At 44.5% G+C, this 16,215-nt stretch overlaps 1 protein-coding gene across 1 annotated transcript; it reads left to right on the top strand.

Moving 5' to 3' along the window:
* Positions 1-1,197: 1,197 nt before the first annotated feature.
* On the top strand, positions 1,198-15,997 carry LOC311137923 (PHD finger protein 13-like). The gene is made up of 5 exons (XM_084172538.1): positions 1,198-1,695; positions 4,712-4,813; positions 12,361-12,561; positions 12,647-13,046; positions 13,210-15,997. Exons 1-5 carry the CDS (start codon positions 1,651-1,653, stop codon positions 13,440-13,442), a joined length of 981 nt encoding a protein of 326 aa, XP_084028664.1. The 5' UTR covers positions 1,198-1,650; the 3' UTR covers positions 13,443-15,997.
* Positions 15,998-16,215: the final 218 nt, after the last annotated feature.

The raw sequence follows: 16,215 nt of genomic DNA, 5'->3' as shown, positions 1-16,215 counted from the left end.
AGTGCAAAGAGCCTTGGCGTGACCCTGGACAACACCCTGTCATTCTCCGCTAACATCAAGGCGGTGACCCGATCCTGTAGGTTCATGCTCTACAACATTCGCAGAGTACGACCCTGCCTTACACAGGAAGCGGCACAGGTCCTAATCCAGGCACTTGTCATGTCCCGTCTGGATTACTGCAACTCACTGTTGGCTGGGCTCCCTGTCTGTGCCATTAAACCCCTACAACTCATCCAGAACGCCGCAGCCCGTCTGGTGTTCAACCTTCCCAAGTTCTCTCACGTCACCCCGCTCCTCCACACACTCCACTGGCTTCCAGTTGAAGCTCGCATCTGCTAGAAGACCATGGTGCTTGCCTACGGAGCTGTGAGGGGAACGGCACATCCGTACCTTCAGCCTCTGATCAGTCCCTACACCCAAACGAGGGCATTGCGTTCATCCACCTCTGGCCTGCTGGCCCCCCTACCTCTGCGGAAGCACAGTTCCCACTCAGCCCAGTCAAAACTGTTCGCTGCTCTGGCACCCCAATGGTGGAACAAGCTCCCTCACGACGCCAGGACAGCGGAGTCACTCACCACCTTCCGGAGACACTTGAAACCCCACCTCTTTAAGGAATACCTGGGATAGGATAAAGTAATCCTTCTACCCCCCCCCCCCCCCCCCCTTACCCCACCCTTACCCCACCCCCCAAAAATAAAATAAAAAATATTGTAAAGTGGTTGTCCCACTGGCTATCATAAGGTGAATGCACCAATTTGTAAGTCGCTCTGGATAAGAGTGTCTGCTAAATGACGAAAATGTAAATGTAGAATGTCATTAAAACTTGAAACTGAAACTCTCCCGCTCTCCAATCCAAACTTAGAAACATAGCCATTTTACAGTTCAAATACAGCTATGATTTTTTTATTGACAACATACAAGGGTTGAATGTTGCATTTTACATGTTATGCAGACTATCTATTGCCCCTTCTAAAAGATGCATACTGTACTGTGCGGAGATACTTTTGTTATAACTAACTACACAAATATAAGTGCTGTTGAACAAAATGTAGGCATAGATCAGCTTTTTGTTTTGTACTATATCTTAAAAACGTAATTGCTCACATGCACAGTGTTTGGGACCATATCAACAATTGACTAATGAACAAAATAGCACTAAAATATGTTTTTTTAGTCAAATATCATTTTAAACCTCACTTCAGCTCCTCTGAACATTTATGTTTTTTTTTTTTAAAGAGGCGGATCTCTAGACTAGTCAAGAGTTTGAGTGCCAGACTAGACAGGCAGTCACTAGCAACGGGGGTACCTACAGTCTACCGTGACGAGATTGACTAGGTGTAGCTAACTGGCTAGGTTAGCCGAGATACGGCAACATTTGGATTATAACTATAATTTATTTTCAAGTATATCCCGGGGGTGTAGGCCAAGGAGAAATATGATCTACATATAAGTGTTGTAAATAGACTAGCGTTAGTAACACTTCTTAGCCATCACATCAGAGTTGCTAGCTACCAGTAGCTAGCTGCCGTGCAATGTTTTGAACATCGACACCAGAATAGGTTGTGCCCTCTGCTGCATACGTCGTTCATCGCTCATTATTGTAACGTTAGTTACTTCGATAATTTGTGTATAAATTATCACTTTTTAGAGATGGACAACCTTACTTCATCGGCAGCCTATGCATTTGGATCAGAGGTAAGTAACGTATTAGCCAGTTGCCACGCTGGAATAGCTAGCGTTTAGCTTGTGCCGTTAGCTAGCTATAACGTTATTGAACTTGCTAGCTTGCTATAACCAACTGCTAAAAAACGTCAGTGCTTATGATCATAACTAGGCAGTCGGCTAACTAGCTACCTGTTTAAAACCGCGATTCAGCGTTAACACGTTATAACTTTAGCTAGTTTTAGTGTTACGGTTCATCTTGTTACTGTATTTTTCTGTTTTAATAGAATTACAGCCCCAACTTGTTAATAGTTAGTTAGCTAACGTTACTTAACTAGGTAGCTACTAGTTTGCAGCTAATTATCAAGAACTTGACATGTACATTTTTCACTATCCAGCTAACGTTGTCACATTTCCGTCTTTAGCTAACTTAATGACAAAGATGTAGCTAGTTATGATGATAACGAGGTTGCATATCTAACGTTAGCTAACTAGCAACCTCACCGCGTTGTTACTCCATATAGCTAACAAATTAGCAAACTAGTCCACTAGCTTTGGCCATTTAGCTGATGATAACTAGCAGGCTATTCTCTGTCCACGTTCCTAGCTCGCTCGCTGCTCAGCAACAATCGCAATCTTGGCACCACGGTTATAAGGTATTTTAGCCAGGTAGTAGATAATAAATTAGCTTGTGTCCTTATCATGTTTTCAAATCGTTAACCACAGATGATCCAGTATATTGACCAGATACTCTACCGTAGGACTGGCCGTTCTTCTTCTTTGTGTGAATTTCCGGCAGACTAGACGCTGTGTTGCATATTGCTGCCTTTCGCAGGTCGGAGTGTGGATTGCACATTTTGTTCACCCAAAAAATGTGGGATTTGGAAAAACTTAAATTGAACCACCATCTAACCGTGCACCTATACACTATCCCCCAAAACCGACCACCTCATCCCTCAGCCTAAACGATTCTACACCAGGCCGTTGGCCTGGGAGGATGGAACCCCTTCTTACAAAACTTATGTAGATCTTCTGCACTAAAATCTCTTACACCCAAATATTTATCTGCTGCTGTAATTACCACATCTATCTTCTGTGAATTCTGCTCCATCTGTGCAGTACAGTTGATCACATGGCTATAAACGCAAGAAATCCAACTTTACTACACTCATCCTCTCTGGATCTCTCTCTTCAGGCATCCCAGTCGACTCACTCACCCTTGGGCTATCCTCTACTCTCTTCACTGCCTCAGCATAGGAAACTTTCTGCCCCACTCAAACTCTGGCAATCTCAACCTGTCTCTCCCTCACAGGGCACTTCGGATCCCCAGCTGCATGGGCAGCCCCAGAGTTGACGCACAGTGCTTTCTCTATCCTAACTGTACACTCCCTCAGACTATGCCCTCCTGTACATTTCTCACATCGTGGGATCTCACTTCTACACACTGCTGCAACATGTCCGAATCCTAGGCACCTAAAGCACCGTAGTGGGTTTGGAACATGGGACCAACACAGAATAGCAAATATAACCAGACCTTATCAGGTAGAAACTCTGTTTCAAAGCTCAACAAGACAGACTGGATATTCCCAGTCTCGCCATTGCCACCGAGTCTACGTCTCACCAAACGGCGGGCATCACAAACACTACAAATATTTTTTTCTTCATTTGATCCACCTCACTCAACGCTACCCCACTGATCACCCCTTTGAGCGGCGCCCTGCTCCGGAGAGCAAAGCACGACATGTTGAGCCCTGAGACTCGTGACTCGTAGCTGCCGCTTTCTTTGGGCTAGTGGCTGCTCTAACAATTAAAATAAATGTCTTAAAAAATGGAAGGCAGTTGGGTTTCTCCCGAGTGGCGCAGTGGTCTAGTGGCTGTGCCACTAGAGATCCTGGTTCGAGTCCAGGCTCTGTCGCAGCCGGCCGCAACCGGGAGACCCATAGGCGGCGCACAATTGGTCCAGCGTCGTCCAAGGTAGGGGAGTGTTTAGCCGGGAGGGATGTGGGTTCGTTTCCCAAGGGGGGCCAGTATGAAATGAAAAAAAACGTATGCATTCACGAACTGTAAGTCGCTCTGGATAAGAGCGTCTGCTAAATGACTAAAATGTAAATGTTTCCACTAGTTACAGCCACAGTCAAAATGGTCAAAATCGTAAAACATTTATAAAAATACAAAGGAGCTTTTTGATTTAATTTAAAGTTAGGCATAAGGTTAACAGTGTGGTTAAGGTTAGGTTTAAAATGAAATTTTAAGAAGATCAATTGTAGAAATGGGTGGGGTTTATTACTTTGTGGCTGTGGTAACTAGTGACGACCAGGCTGTCAGGAGGAGTCAAGATCAGGTGGGACCATTCTAGCCAATGAGAGGGAAGATACGCGTGTGACCAGGTACAACTGTTTCCACTAGTTACCACAGCCAAGTCAATTGGCTATATTGTAAAAATTCATTAAAAAACATTTGGTTTTAATCTAAGGTTAGGCATAAGGTTAGCAGTGTGGTTAAGGTTAGGTTTAAAATCCAAATATAAAGAGAAATTGTAGAAATAGGCACGGTTTATGACTGTGGCTGTGGTAACTAGTAATGACCAGGCACAACTCCGGTATAACGTGTTTTTTCTCAAAGTTGCCGGGATGTCATGTGTCCTACTTATGTCAGTACACTCATAACAAGCAAATCATTACGAAACTTTTATTCGATCAAATAAGCCACACGTAGCAAATAAGCATTCTGGCTTGTAAGAAACATTTACACGATTTTGCACACAAATGTCTCAGGCTGTATATACAAATTATTGTGTATTACAGCCTGATTAATCAGACTAGCTGTCAAATGGCACTGTTTTAAACCACAGTCTCGTTTATCCTTTGACGGGCAGCGTGCTAGAACTTCAGTTCACTGAATATATTCCCTTTAGTCCGTTCAAATGCATAATTTTATCAATGTAATTTTATCAATGTATTACATGTGAGCCCCAACTAAGACACAATGTTTCCTAATTTGGAGTGGTTTAGCGTCCTTTGACCTCCTGTTGATGTATTGTGTGTTGCAGGGGCTCAGTCCACCATACAGGAAGAGAAGGACGGTGGAGGACTTCAACAAGTTCTGCACCTTTGTGTTGACATATGCAGGCTATATCCCATATCCCCAGGAGGTAAGTAAAGAAAACCCAGTCGTAGTTGGTGTGTGTGCGTACACGTGTGCCTGTAGGTTCTTTGTTCTGAATAGTGAGGGACACTTAAGGCTGGTTCATACTTGTTGTAATGACATGTCTGTAGACAATTGTCGCAGGGACATCATGAAAATTCTATAGTCGTCTAACATCAAACTTGTCCTTGTCCCTATGAAAAAGTATAAACACAAAAATGACGTCTGTGATATATACAGTGAGGGGAAAAAAGTATTTGATCCCCTGCTGATTTTGTGCGTTTGCCTACTGACAAAGACGTGATCAGTCTATGATTTTAATGGTAGGTTTATTTGAACAGTGAGAGACAGAATAACAACAAAAAAATCCAGAAAAACACATGTAAAAAATGTTATGAATTGATTTGCTTTTTAATGAGGGAAATAAGTATTTGACCCCTCTGCAAAACATGACTTAGTACTTGGTGGCAAAACCCTTGTTGGCAATCACAGAGGTCAGACATTTCTTGTAGTTGGCCACCAGGTTTGCACACATTTCAGGAGGGATTTTGTCCCACTCCTCTTTGCAGATCTTCTCCAAGTCATTAAGGTTTCGAGGCTGACGTTTGGTAACTAGAACCTTCAGCTCCCTCCACAGATTTTCTATGGGATTAAGGTCTGGAGACTGGCTAGGCCACTCCAGGACCTTAATGTGCTTCTTCTTGAGCCACTCCTTTGTTGCCTTGGCCGTGTGTTTTGGGTCATTGTCATGCTGGAATACCCATCCACGACCCATTTTCAATGCCCTGGCTGAGGGAAGGAGGTTCTCACCCAAGATTTGATGGTACATGGCCCCGTCCATCGTCCCTTTGATGCGGTGAAGTTGTCCTGTCCCCTTAGCAGAAAAACACCCCCAAAGCATAATGTTTCCACCTCCATGTTTGACGGTGGGGATGTTGTTCTTGGGGTCATAGGCAGCATTCCTCCTCCTCCAAACACGGCGAGTTGAGTTGATGCCAAAGAGCTCGATTTTGGTCTCATCTGACCACAACACTTTCACCCAGTTCTCCTATGAATCATTCAGATGTTCATTGGCAAACTTCAGACGGGCCTGTATATGTGCTTTCTTGAGCAGGGGGACCTTGCGGGCGCTGCAGGATTTCAGTCCTTCACGGCGTAGTGTGTTACCAATTGTTTTATTGGTGACTATGGTCCCAGCTGCCTTGAGATCATTGACAAGATCCTCCCGTGTAGTTCTGGGCTGATTCCTCACCGTTCTCATGATCATTGTAACTCCACAAGGTGAGATCTTGCATGGAGCCCCAGGCTGAGGGAGATTGACAGTTATTTTGTGTTTCTTCCATTTGTGAATAATCGCACCAACTGTTGTCACCTTCTCACCAAGCTGCTTGGCGATGGTCTTGTAGCCCATTCCAGCCTTGTGTAGGTCTACAATCTTGTCCCTGACATCCTTGGAGAGCTCTTTGGTCTTGGCCATGGTGGAGAGTTTGGAATCTGATTGATTGATTGCTTCTGTGGACAGGTGTCTTTTATACAGGTAACAAACTGAGATTAGGAGCACTCCCTTTAAGAGTGTGCTCCTAATCTCAGCTCGTTACCTGTATAAAAGACACCTGGGAGCCAGAAATCTTTCTGATTGAGAGGGGGTCAAATACTTATTTCCCTCATTAAAATGCAAATAAATGTATAACATTTTTGACATGCGTTTTCCTGGATTTTGTTGTTGTTATTCTGTCTCTCACTGTTCAAATAAACCTACCATTAAAATTATAGACTGATCATTTCTTTGTCAGTGGGCAAACATACAAAATCAGCAGGGGATCAAATACTTTTTTCCCTCACTGTGTATATATATATATATATATATATAAATCACACACACACAGCAGTATTCAGACCCCTTCACTTTTTCCACATTTTGTTACGTTACAGCCATATTCTAAAATTGATTAATCAATCTACAGACAATACCCCATAATGACAAAGCAAACACAGGTTTTTAGATTTATTTTTATTTTATTTTTTAAAAAATAACGGAAATATCAGATTTACATAAGTATTCAGACCCTTTACACAGTACTTTGTTTAAGCACCTTTGGCAGTGATTACAGCCTCGAGTCTTCTTGGGTATGACGCTACAAGCTTGGCACATCTGTATTTGGGGAGTTTCTCACATTCTCTGCAGATCCTCTCAAGCTCTGTCAGGTTGGATGGGGAGCGTTGCTGCATAGCTATTTTCAGGTCTCTCCAGAGATGTTCGATCGGGTTCAAGTCCGGGCTCTGGCTGGGCCACTCAAGGACATTCAGAGACTAGTCCCAAAGCCACTCCTGTGTTGTCTTGGCTGTGTGCTTAGGGTCATTGTCCTGTTGGAAGGTGAACCTTTCCCCAATCTGACGTCCTTTTCATCAAGGATCTCTACATACTTTGCTCCGTTCATCTTTCCCTCGATCCTGACTAGTCTCTCAGTCATTGCTGCAGAAAAACATTCCCCACAGCATGATGCTGCCGCCACCATGCTTCACCGTAGGGACGGTGCCTGGTTTCCTCCAGATGTGACGCTTGGCATTCAGGCCAAAGAGTTCAATCTTGTTTACATCAGACCAGAGAATCTTGTTTCTCTTGGCCTTTTGGCAAACTCCAAGCAGGTTGTCATGTGCCCTTTACCTAGGAGTGGCTTCCATCTGGCCACTCTACCTCAAAGGCCTGATTGGTGGAGTGCTGCAGATAGTTGTCCTTCTGGAAGGTTCTCCCATCTCCACAGAGGAACTCTGGAGCTCTGTCAGTGTCCATCAGGTTCTTGGTCACCTCCCTGACTAAGGCCCTTCTCCCCTGATTGCTCAGTTTGGTTGGTCGGGCGGGCAGCTCTAGGAAGAGTCTTGGTGCTTCCAAACGTCTTCCATTTAAGAATGATGGAGGCCACTGTGTTCTTGGTGACCTTAAATGCTGCAGAAATTGTTTGGTACCCTTCCCCAGATCTGTGCCTCGACACAATCCTGTCTCGGAGCTCTACGGACAATTCCTTCGACCTCATGGCTTGGTTGTTGCTCTGACATGCCCTGTCAACTGTGGGACCTTATATAGACAGGTGTGTGCCTTTCCAAATCATGTCCAATCAATTGAATTTACCACAGGTGGACTCCAATCAAGTTGTAGAAACATCAGAAAGATGATCACTGGAAACAGGATGCACCTGAGCTCAATTTTGAGGCTCATTGCAAAGAGTCTGAATACTTATAAGGTATTTCTGTTTTTAATTTTTTATACATTTGCTAAAATTCCTAAACCTGTTTTCGCTTTGTCATTATGGGGTATTGTGTGTGGATTGATGAGAACATTTTATTTAATCAATTTTAGAATAAGGCTGTAACGTAACAAAATGTGGAAAAAGTGAAGCGGTCTGAATACTTTCCGAAAGCACTATATATATACACTACCAGTCAAAAGTTTGGACACACCTACTCATTCAAGGTTTTTTCTTTATTTTTACTATTTTTTACATTGTAGAATAATAGTGAAGACATCAAAACTATGAAATAACACATATAAAATCATGTAGTAACCTAAACAAGTGTTAAACAAATCAAAATATATTTTAGATTCTTAAAATAGCCACCCTTTGCCTTGATGACAGCTTTGCACACTCTTGGCATTCTCTCAACCAGCTTCATGAGGTAGTCATCTGGAATGCATTTCAATTAACAGGTGTGCCTTCTTAAAAGTTAATTTGTGGAATTTATTTCCTTCTTAATGTGTTTGAGCCAATCGGTTGTGTTGTGACAAGGTAGGGGGGTATACAGAAGATAGCCCTATTTGGTAAAAGACCAAGTCCATATTATGGCAATAACAGCTCAAATAAGCAAAGAGAAATGACAGCCCGTCATTACTTTAAGACATGAAGGTCAGTCAATACAGAAAATGTCAAGAACTTTGAAAGTTTCTTCAAGTGCAGTCGCAAAAACCATCAAGCGCTATGATGAAACTGGCTCTCATGAGGACCGCCACAGGAATGGAAGACCCAGCGTTACCTCTGCTGCAGAGAATAAGTTCATTACAGTTACCAGCCTCAGAAATTGCAGCCCAAATAAATGCTTCACAGAGTTCAAGTAACAGACACATCTCAACATCAACTGTTCAGAGTGGACTGTGTGAATCAGGCCTTCATGGTTGAATTGCTGCAAAGAAACCACTACTAAAGGACACCAATAAGAAGAAGAGACCTGCTTGGGCCAAGATACACGAGCAATGGACATTAGACTGGTGGAAATTTGTCCTTTGGTCTGGAGTCCAAATTTGAGATTTTTGGTTCAAACCGCCGTGTCTTTGTGAAACGTGGTGTGGATGAACGGATGATCTCCGCATGTGAGGTTCCCACCGTAAAGCATGGAGGAGGAGGTGTGGGGGTGCTTTGCTGATGACACTCAGTGATTTATTTTAACCAGCAGCCAACAAGTGCTCCGCATATGTGGGAACTTCTTCAAGACTGTTGGAAAAGCATTCCAGGTGAAGCTGGTTGAGAGAATGCCAAGAGTGTGCAAAGCTGTCAAGGCAAAGGGTGGCTACTTTGAATAATCTAAAATATATTTTGATTTAACACTTTTTTGGTTACTACATGATTCCATATGTGTTATTTCATAGTGTTGATGTCTTCACTATTATTCTACAATGTAGAAAATAGTAAAAAAATAAAGTAAAACCCTTGAATGAGTAGGTGTGTCCAAACTTTTGACTGGTAGTGCTTTCGGAAAGTATTCAGACCGCATCACTTTTTCCAAATGTTGTTACGTTACAGCCTTATTCTAAAATGGATTCAAAAAAAATTTTCCCTCATCAATCTAAACACAATACCCCATAATGACAAAGCGAAAACCGGTTTTTAGACATTTTAGCAAATTTAGTGTCTCAGGCCCACCCACTGGGGAGCCAGGCCCAGCCAATCAGAGTTTTCCCCCACAAAATGGCTTCATTACAGACTGAAATACTCTTCGGCACCCTTCCCCCACTCTGCCTCAGATGATCCCGCAAGTGAAGAAGCCGGATGTGGAGGTCCTGGGCTGCCGTGGTTACACGTGGTCTGCGGTTGTGAGGCCGGTTGGACGTACTGCCAAATCCTCTAAAACGAAGCTGGAGGCAGCTTATGGTAGAAAAATTAACATTTAATTATCTGGCAAAAGCTCTGGTGGACATTTCTGCAGACAGCATGCCAATTGCACGCTCCCTCAAAACTTGAGACGTCTGTGGCATTGTGTTGTGTGACAAAACTGTACATTTTAGAGTGGCCTTTTATTGTCCCCAGCACTAGGTGCACCTGTGTAATGATCATGCTGTTTAATCAGCTTCTTGATATTCCACACCTGTCAAGTGGATGGATTATCTTGGCAAAGGAAAAATGCTCACTAACAGGGATGTAAACACATTTGTGCACAACATTTGAGAGAAATAAACTTTTTGTGCGTATGGAACATTTCTGGGATCTTTTAGTTCAGCTGATGAAACATGGGACCAACACATTACATGTTGCGTTAATATTTTTGTCCCGTGTAGGATCAAACACACGATTTCTGTGTTGGCAACATTGCTTGATATAAGTTTAAGACTCTAGGTTTCAGGAAATGGCAGTTACAGGTTTAAAAAAAAAAAAATGCTCAAATTTTCTGAGGGGGAAGTTAACTGACTCCCTCCGGACCTCCCCCCTACCCAACCTTAGGCCTACATCAGCACCTCCCAGGGAAAGCCTGATTGTACATTTTAAAGGTATTTCTGGTTAGCTACTGAAGAGCAGCCAATTACCAAGTGCAAAAAGCCGCTGTAGGGTGCTGCCACCGTGCTGAAGTGGTACTCATAAAAATGATTCACTGTTGGCAGGTCTGTTATTGTGATGTTTATTGATTACCTATAGCTTACGGTTGTGAGTGCGACGATATCAAAGCAGGTCATTCTACCGGATCATTTTTTAACTTCTGTGAATGTCTTGCTGCTGTCACCATGACAATGGACGCTGCGACAGGGTCTAAGTTGAAAATGTTTGTGTCTGCGACAAGGAAAATTACCATCGCAACGACAGTACAGACATTCTACCGGAGTATAAATTAAATGTCGTTTTGACCAGCGACGTGTCACATTCTAATTGTCTACGAACATGTTGTTAGACCAAGTATAAACCAGCCTTTAGGCAGAACTGTGACGTGTTATGCAACACTATGACTGGTTATATTTTGAGGTGTGTGTGTGTGGTTAGTGGCAAGACACATGGTGTAGGACTCAGAGATGTTTGTGGATCATGGAGCGGCCGCTCAGAGCTTTTGCTCTTTTTTTTCTACACAACTGTTGTGTTGGTGTCCCACTGCCGTCCTTTCCCCCTGTGTGTATAACCACGCCCCTAACTAGTGTTGTAAAGATGGATCAGATACAGCGTCCATTGACAGTGGCGTTTTGTTTTCCTCCTGGGTGGTTGTGATGTTACACCATAGTACCTGGGGTTTGTTCAGTAGGCTACAATGTTGTGGAACGCTCAGATAGGAGTAGGCTATGCTGTGTCTCTGCCATGTAGCCGTGGGAGTCATGGCAGCTCTATACAGCATTACATTTCTATCTGAAACGTTCAGAGCGTTGCACCCTTCTGAATGCGACTCTGGACATGCTGACTGTATCTATGTTAACTCCTCCCTTCCCAGTGTGGTGTGTTGTGGTGACCCTCTATTTGATCCACAGAACTGGAGGAGGCGTGGCTTCTGGCAGCCTCCTTGCTGGGCCCCGCCCCTTGTCCCTGGCTAGCCAATCTGCTGCTGTCTCTTCTGAAGGGACACGCACCTAACACAGCCCTGACCCCTCTCCCAGGGTAAGAGGGCCAACAACAGTCTCTCCATACTCATCCCAGACCCTAGCCCTGTGCTTCTTTAGGCCCCTAGACCCTTTCCCCTACCCTCTCTGTAGTGTTCACAGATTTGAAAGGACTGGATAGAATTAACCAAATCTGGTGATGGCACCACCTAGCCTTCCAACAGGCTGAATGGAGCTTCTGTTGCTGTCACATGCCAAGCTAGCCCTGTCAATTAGGAACCTTGATGTGGCATAGATAACCAGGGGAAAGGGCTGGAATGGAACAAGGTTCCCCTGACCCCCTCAGCTCAGGCAAGAGGAGCAGCTCGACCCAACGGCAGCACCCTCGACCCGTTGAACCAGAGCCATTCTGTACCTCATCAATAGACCGTGCTACAACTCTGTGTCTGTCTGTCTGTCTGTTTGACCGAGCCCTCAGAGTAGGGTTTGTATCTCACCTCAGGCCGGGGGATTTTCATCGTTATGAGCATATGCAGTGGTGTCACTGAGGCCATCTATAACATTATGGAAGTGTTGTGAAGTTACTGTTGATCCCTGTTTTTAGGTCAAACTGGTCTCAGATTTGTATTGGGTCAGTGTGTGAGTGTGGTGTTTGTGGTCTATGTCAATGGATTGTATCAATAGCTTCACAACCACCCCCATTCTCCCATGTAAGAGAGGAGTTTTGTGTAAACACATACAGGCGTTAACCACCATTACTGTCTTTCCCTTTCCAGGACTCTCCTCTGCGTAGTAGCTCCAGCCCTCCCAACAGTACAGGCAGTACAGTAGATAGTGATGGCTGGACCCCCGTCCCTCCACCCCCCTCCTGCTGTCCCCCGCGGCCCCCCAAACCCCTGCAGGACGAGAACAGGAAACGGCCCCATCCCACAGGACTCCACCCCGGGGCCTCACTATCCAGCCATGTTAGGAACAATGTAAGTGGGGTGCTTTTGATCATTCTACTTCTAACGTCAACATTTGCTCATACTCCCGAACCCTAAAGGAATTCCTATTTTCCAGCATGGCCATCTAGTGTCCTCCCTACACCCAGATGACCGCAAGAAAGCCAACAAACTGAAGAAGAAGAAAAGGAGGAAGGACAGGGAGAACCAGGTCGGCGAGCCGAGCTCCACACAACAGGCACAGTTCCCCCTGCCCCTGGGAGGACGACCAATCAAAGACGAGCCTGAGGATGACTTCACCATCCCCCTCCCCCTTTCGTCCACTCACCATCTTCCCAGTCCCTGTAACCAGGAGTCCAATGAGGAGTGGGAGTGCTGGGAGGGGCAGGGGCTGGAGGAGGGCTTGGTGAAGATGGAGGGTTTTCCTAGGAACAGGACGGTGATCCGGCAGGGAAAACAGGTGGTGTTCCGAGACGAGGATGGCTCTGGAGAGGACGAGGACATCATGGTGGACTCCGGTAAGCAAATGTCATGTTATGTAAATGCTGCACACAAATGACAGAACTCATTGTTGTGATGACATTGCCTGTTTCAAGTAGCAGTCTGACAGTTGATCCTCTCTCTCTCTCTCTCTCTCTCTCTCTCTCTCTCTCTCTCTCTCTCTCTCTCTCTCTCTCTCAGATGATGACTCGTGGGACCTGGTGACATGTTTCTGTAAGAAGCCATTTGCGGGCCGGGCCATGATTGAGTGTAACCAGTGTAACACCTGGATCCACCTGTCCTGCGCTAAGATCAGGAAGTCCCACGTCCCCGAGACGTATAGGTGTCAGAGCTGCAGAGACACACTGGGCCCTGCAGACAACCGCCGCTCATACCGCGCACGCATTGGCCCCCGCAAACACCTTCTCGACTGACCCCATGGCCAACCACTAACCATTCACCCTTATACCCCCACCCCTCTCACCCGCATTTACACCCGTACCCCAGCCCACCCCTTTCCCTATACTTCTCACCCCTATTTTGTGGACAGAGCTGACTAACTTTCCCTTGGGGGCTTAACACCCCCAAACTGAACCGTTCCGAGTGCTATTTCAAATTTATTATAAATATGACGGTTTGTCTCTGCTTCATTCCAGACTCTGTGTGCGTAAGGCAATCACTGAATGTTTGTCTGTTTGTAGTAAGCAGTAGTAAAATAGTTGACCAGTAGGGTTGGACTCTGTAGTCAAGTCTAGCTGACCGACTGGCTCAGACTGTATAGAGACTAGAGACGCGTCTCGCATGAACACTGGAAACCTGTCTAACGCTTAAACTGCCAGAGAAAATGGCCCTGACAGCTGCCACACATCAGGGTGCATTCTGGGACAAGGGTGGGTTTACTTGTCAGCCCCTTCTCAGCCCCCCAACCACCCTTTCTCAACTAGGGGTTGGTACGTATGTCTGTCTGAGCGATTTCTATGTCTAAAGTCTCAAACAGACAGTCTGAAGATACTAATGTCCTAGATAAGGTGGTCCTCTGTAGCTCAATTGGTAGAGCATGGCGCTTGTAACGCCAGGGAAGTGGGTTCGATCCCCGGGACCACCCATACGTAAAAATGTATGCACACATGACTGTAAGTCGCTTTGGATAAAAGCGTCTGCTAAATGGCATATTATATTATTATTATATTATATTATTATAAGCTTGTTCCAGTTAACTCCTCTTTAATAGACAGCTTAAAGGGGTGCGCTAGGCTACACCAAGGTATTATCCCATACTTCAAATATTTAAAAGGCGGCCATCACTTACTTGATGGAGCGTCATTTGATATTTCATATCAACAATTCTTCATCAAGTGAGTGCTGGCCATAGACAACCCATACATTGCGTTCATCTTGTGGAGCTAACCTTGTGGGGACATACAATTCAGTCCCATTCAAAATCTTATTTTCCCTAAACCTAACCAAAAGACCTAACCTTGACCCTAGCTCCTAAACCTAATTCTAACCTTAACCCTAAACCCCCTAGAAATGGCATTTTACCTTGTGGGGACCAACAAAATGTCCCAGTTGGTCAGATTTTTCTTGGTTTACTATTCTTGTCGGGACTTCTGGTCCCCACAAGTATAGTTAAACACGCCCACAAACACATATATATATATATATATATATACTGTATGACATTGTTGGTGCTGGTCAAATTGTTTCTATACATGACTGTTCTCCTAGACCAGGGGCTGTACCTGTCTCTCTGTCCTCCCACAATCAAGGCCTTTGGTTTTTACAAGCAATGCCATGTCGGGTGTGTTCAAGATCATTGTTTTACGGTCGGAAACAATCACACGCCAATGTGGGTGTTATGCCACAACTCATTCAGTTAAGCTTCATTCACAAACACCACTATGCCTGGAACAGTTTGATGGTCCTGAACAGACCCCAGTGGGTTAATGGGTACATATTGTTGTGGCTGTAAAGAGAGCCTTGTGTGGAGACTATGCTTGTGTGTGTTAGGTGGGTGAAGAAAATGCATGAACGTGTGTGTGGTGCTAGAAAGCGCCCATGCTGCTACGTAGAGTGATGTCACTGGTCCAGTCCTGAAACAAGCCCCTAGGCATTTCATGTAACTCTGTAAAGTGCCCTAGGGAGTAGGTGCTCAATTTTTCTGGACTGTGCCATTGTCTCTGCCCCTTGGTTCTCAGTCCTCTCAGGTTAGTCCTGTAGGCTAGAGAGTTATGGGGCCAAAGTAGGATTTATTCAGCCATCAATCAATGCATTAACACAACCATTGTGTACGTTTCTCCAGTCTGGGTCTTAGGTGTGTTCTGTTCGGCTTTCTGGGTTTTTCCTGACCATAGAACACGTTCTTTTTAGGCTGTAACGAGGGCCCAGAGTTGTTCATGGTCAGGTAAAACTCCTGTCCCATGACTCCTTCTGATGTACTCATTCACACACACATCAGCATTTAATCTCTTACCTTCTGATCACTACCAGGCATTCTGGGGTTTGATAAAGCATTCTGGGGTTTCTGGAGAAGTGTCCTTTTCGTCAAGCTGTTTACATTTTGACCGTGTTCAGTTATTTTAAGCTGTTTCTCATATGTATTATGTTTTCACCATGACTTGTCAAGTCTAAGCTTGTTGGTGTGTACAAGCTTCATTTATAAGCCATAGAATCACGGTCACTGTCTGACTGACTGACTGTTGGACATACACCCACTGGATGCTTGTCTGGGCTGGGCTTTCTACCAAGCAGGAGCAGTGGGTTAGTTACTATGGTCATGAAATTACAAAAAATCGTCTGTCATACTAGACCAATTTTAGGTTATCATAAATTGCGTCTGAAATGTTTTGCTACACATAGGAACATTTGAATGCTAACTCATTGATCCTGCTTTGTGAAAACACCTAGATACTAGGAATGTAGTGTCTGTGGTGCAAACTGTTTCTGTGAAACTGTATTGTACATTATTGTAAATAAAGATTTAATGAAGATTTTTACCCCACCTTCCTAGGTCTCCTCGTTGTTCCTCTACTTGCAAGAATGACATCACTAGCCTGGGTGCCAGTCTGTTTCGGCTCTCTTGCCAACTCTTGTCATGCCCAACATGTTTCGCTTGACAAAGATGGGAGTAGGCAAAAGCAATAACAGATTGGGGACCACTGTAATATACTTTCTTTTAGTCTTTTTAGAAAAAAGACAGTGTATAAG

This window comes from Coregonus lavaretus (genome assembly GCF_964263955.1).
Source record: "Coregonus lavaretus genome assembly, chromosome: 12".
NCBI lineage: Eukaryota > Metazoa > Chordata > Actinopteri > Salmoniformes > Salmonidae > Coregonus > Coregonus lavaretus.
This window is presented reverse-complemented; position numbering and strand designations above follow the sequence as displayed.

What these genes read in the sequence shown, in the direction of transcription:
- LOC311137923 (XM_084172538.1), top strand. Translation starts at nt 1,651, where the DNA reads ATGGACAACCTTACTTCATCGGCAGCCTATGCATTTGGATCAGAG. An exon ending in CCAGCCATGTTAGGAACAAT is followed by an intron (nt 12,562 to 12,646) that starts GTAAGTGGGGTG and finishes CCTATTTTCCAG; the next exon opens with CATGGCCATCTAGTGTCCTC. An exon ending in GGACATCATGGTGGACTCCG is followed by an intron (nt 13,047 to 13,209) that starts GTAAGCAAATGT and finishes TCTCTCTCTCAG; the next exon opens with ATGATGACTCGTGGGACCTG.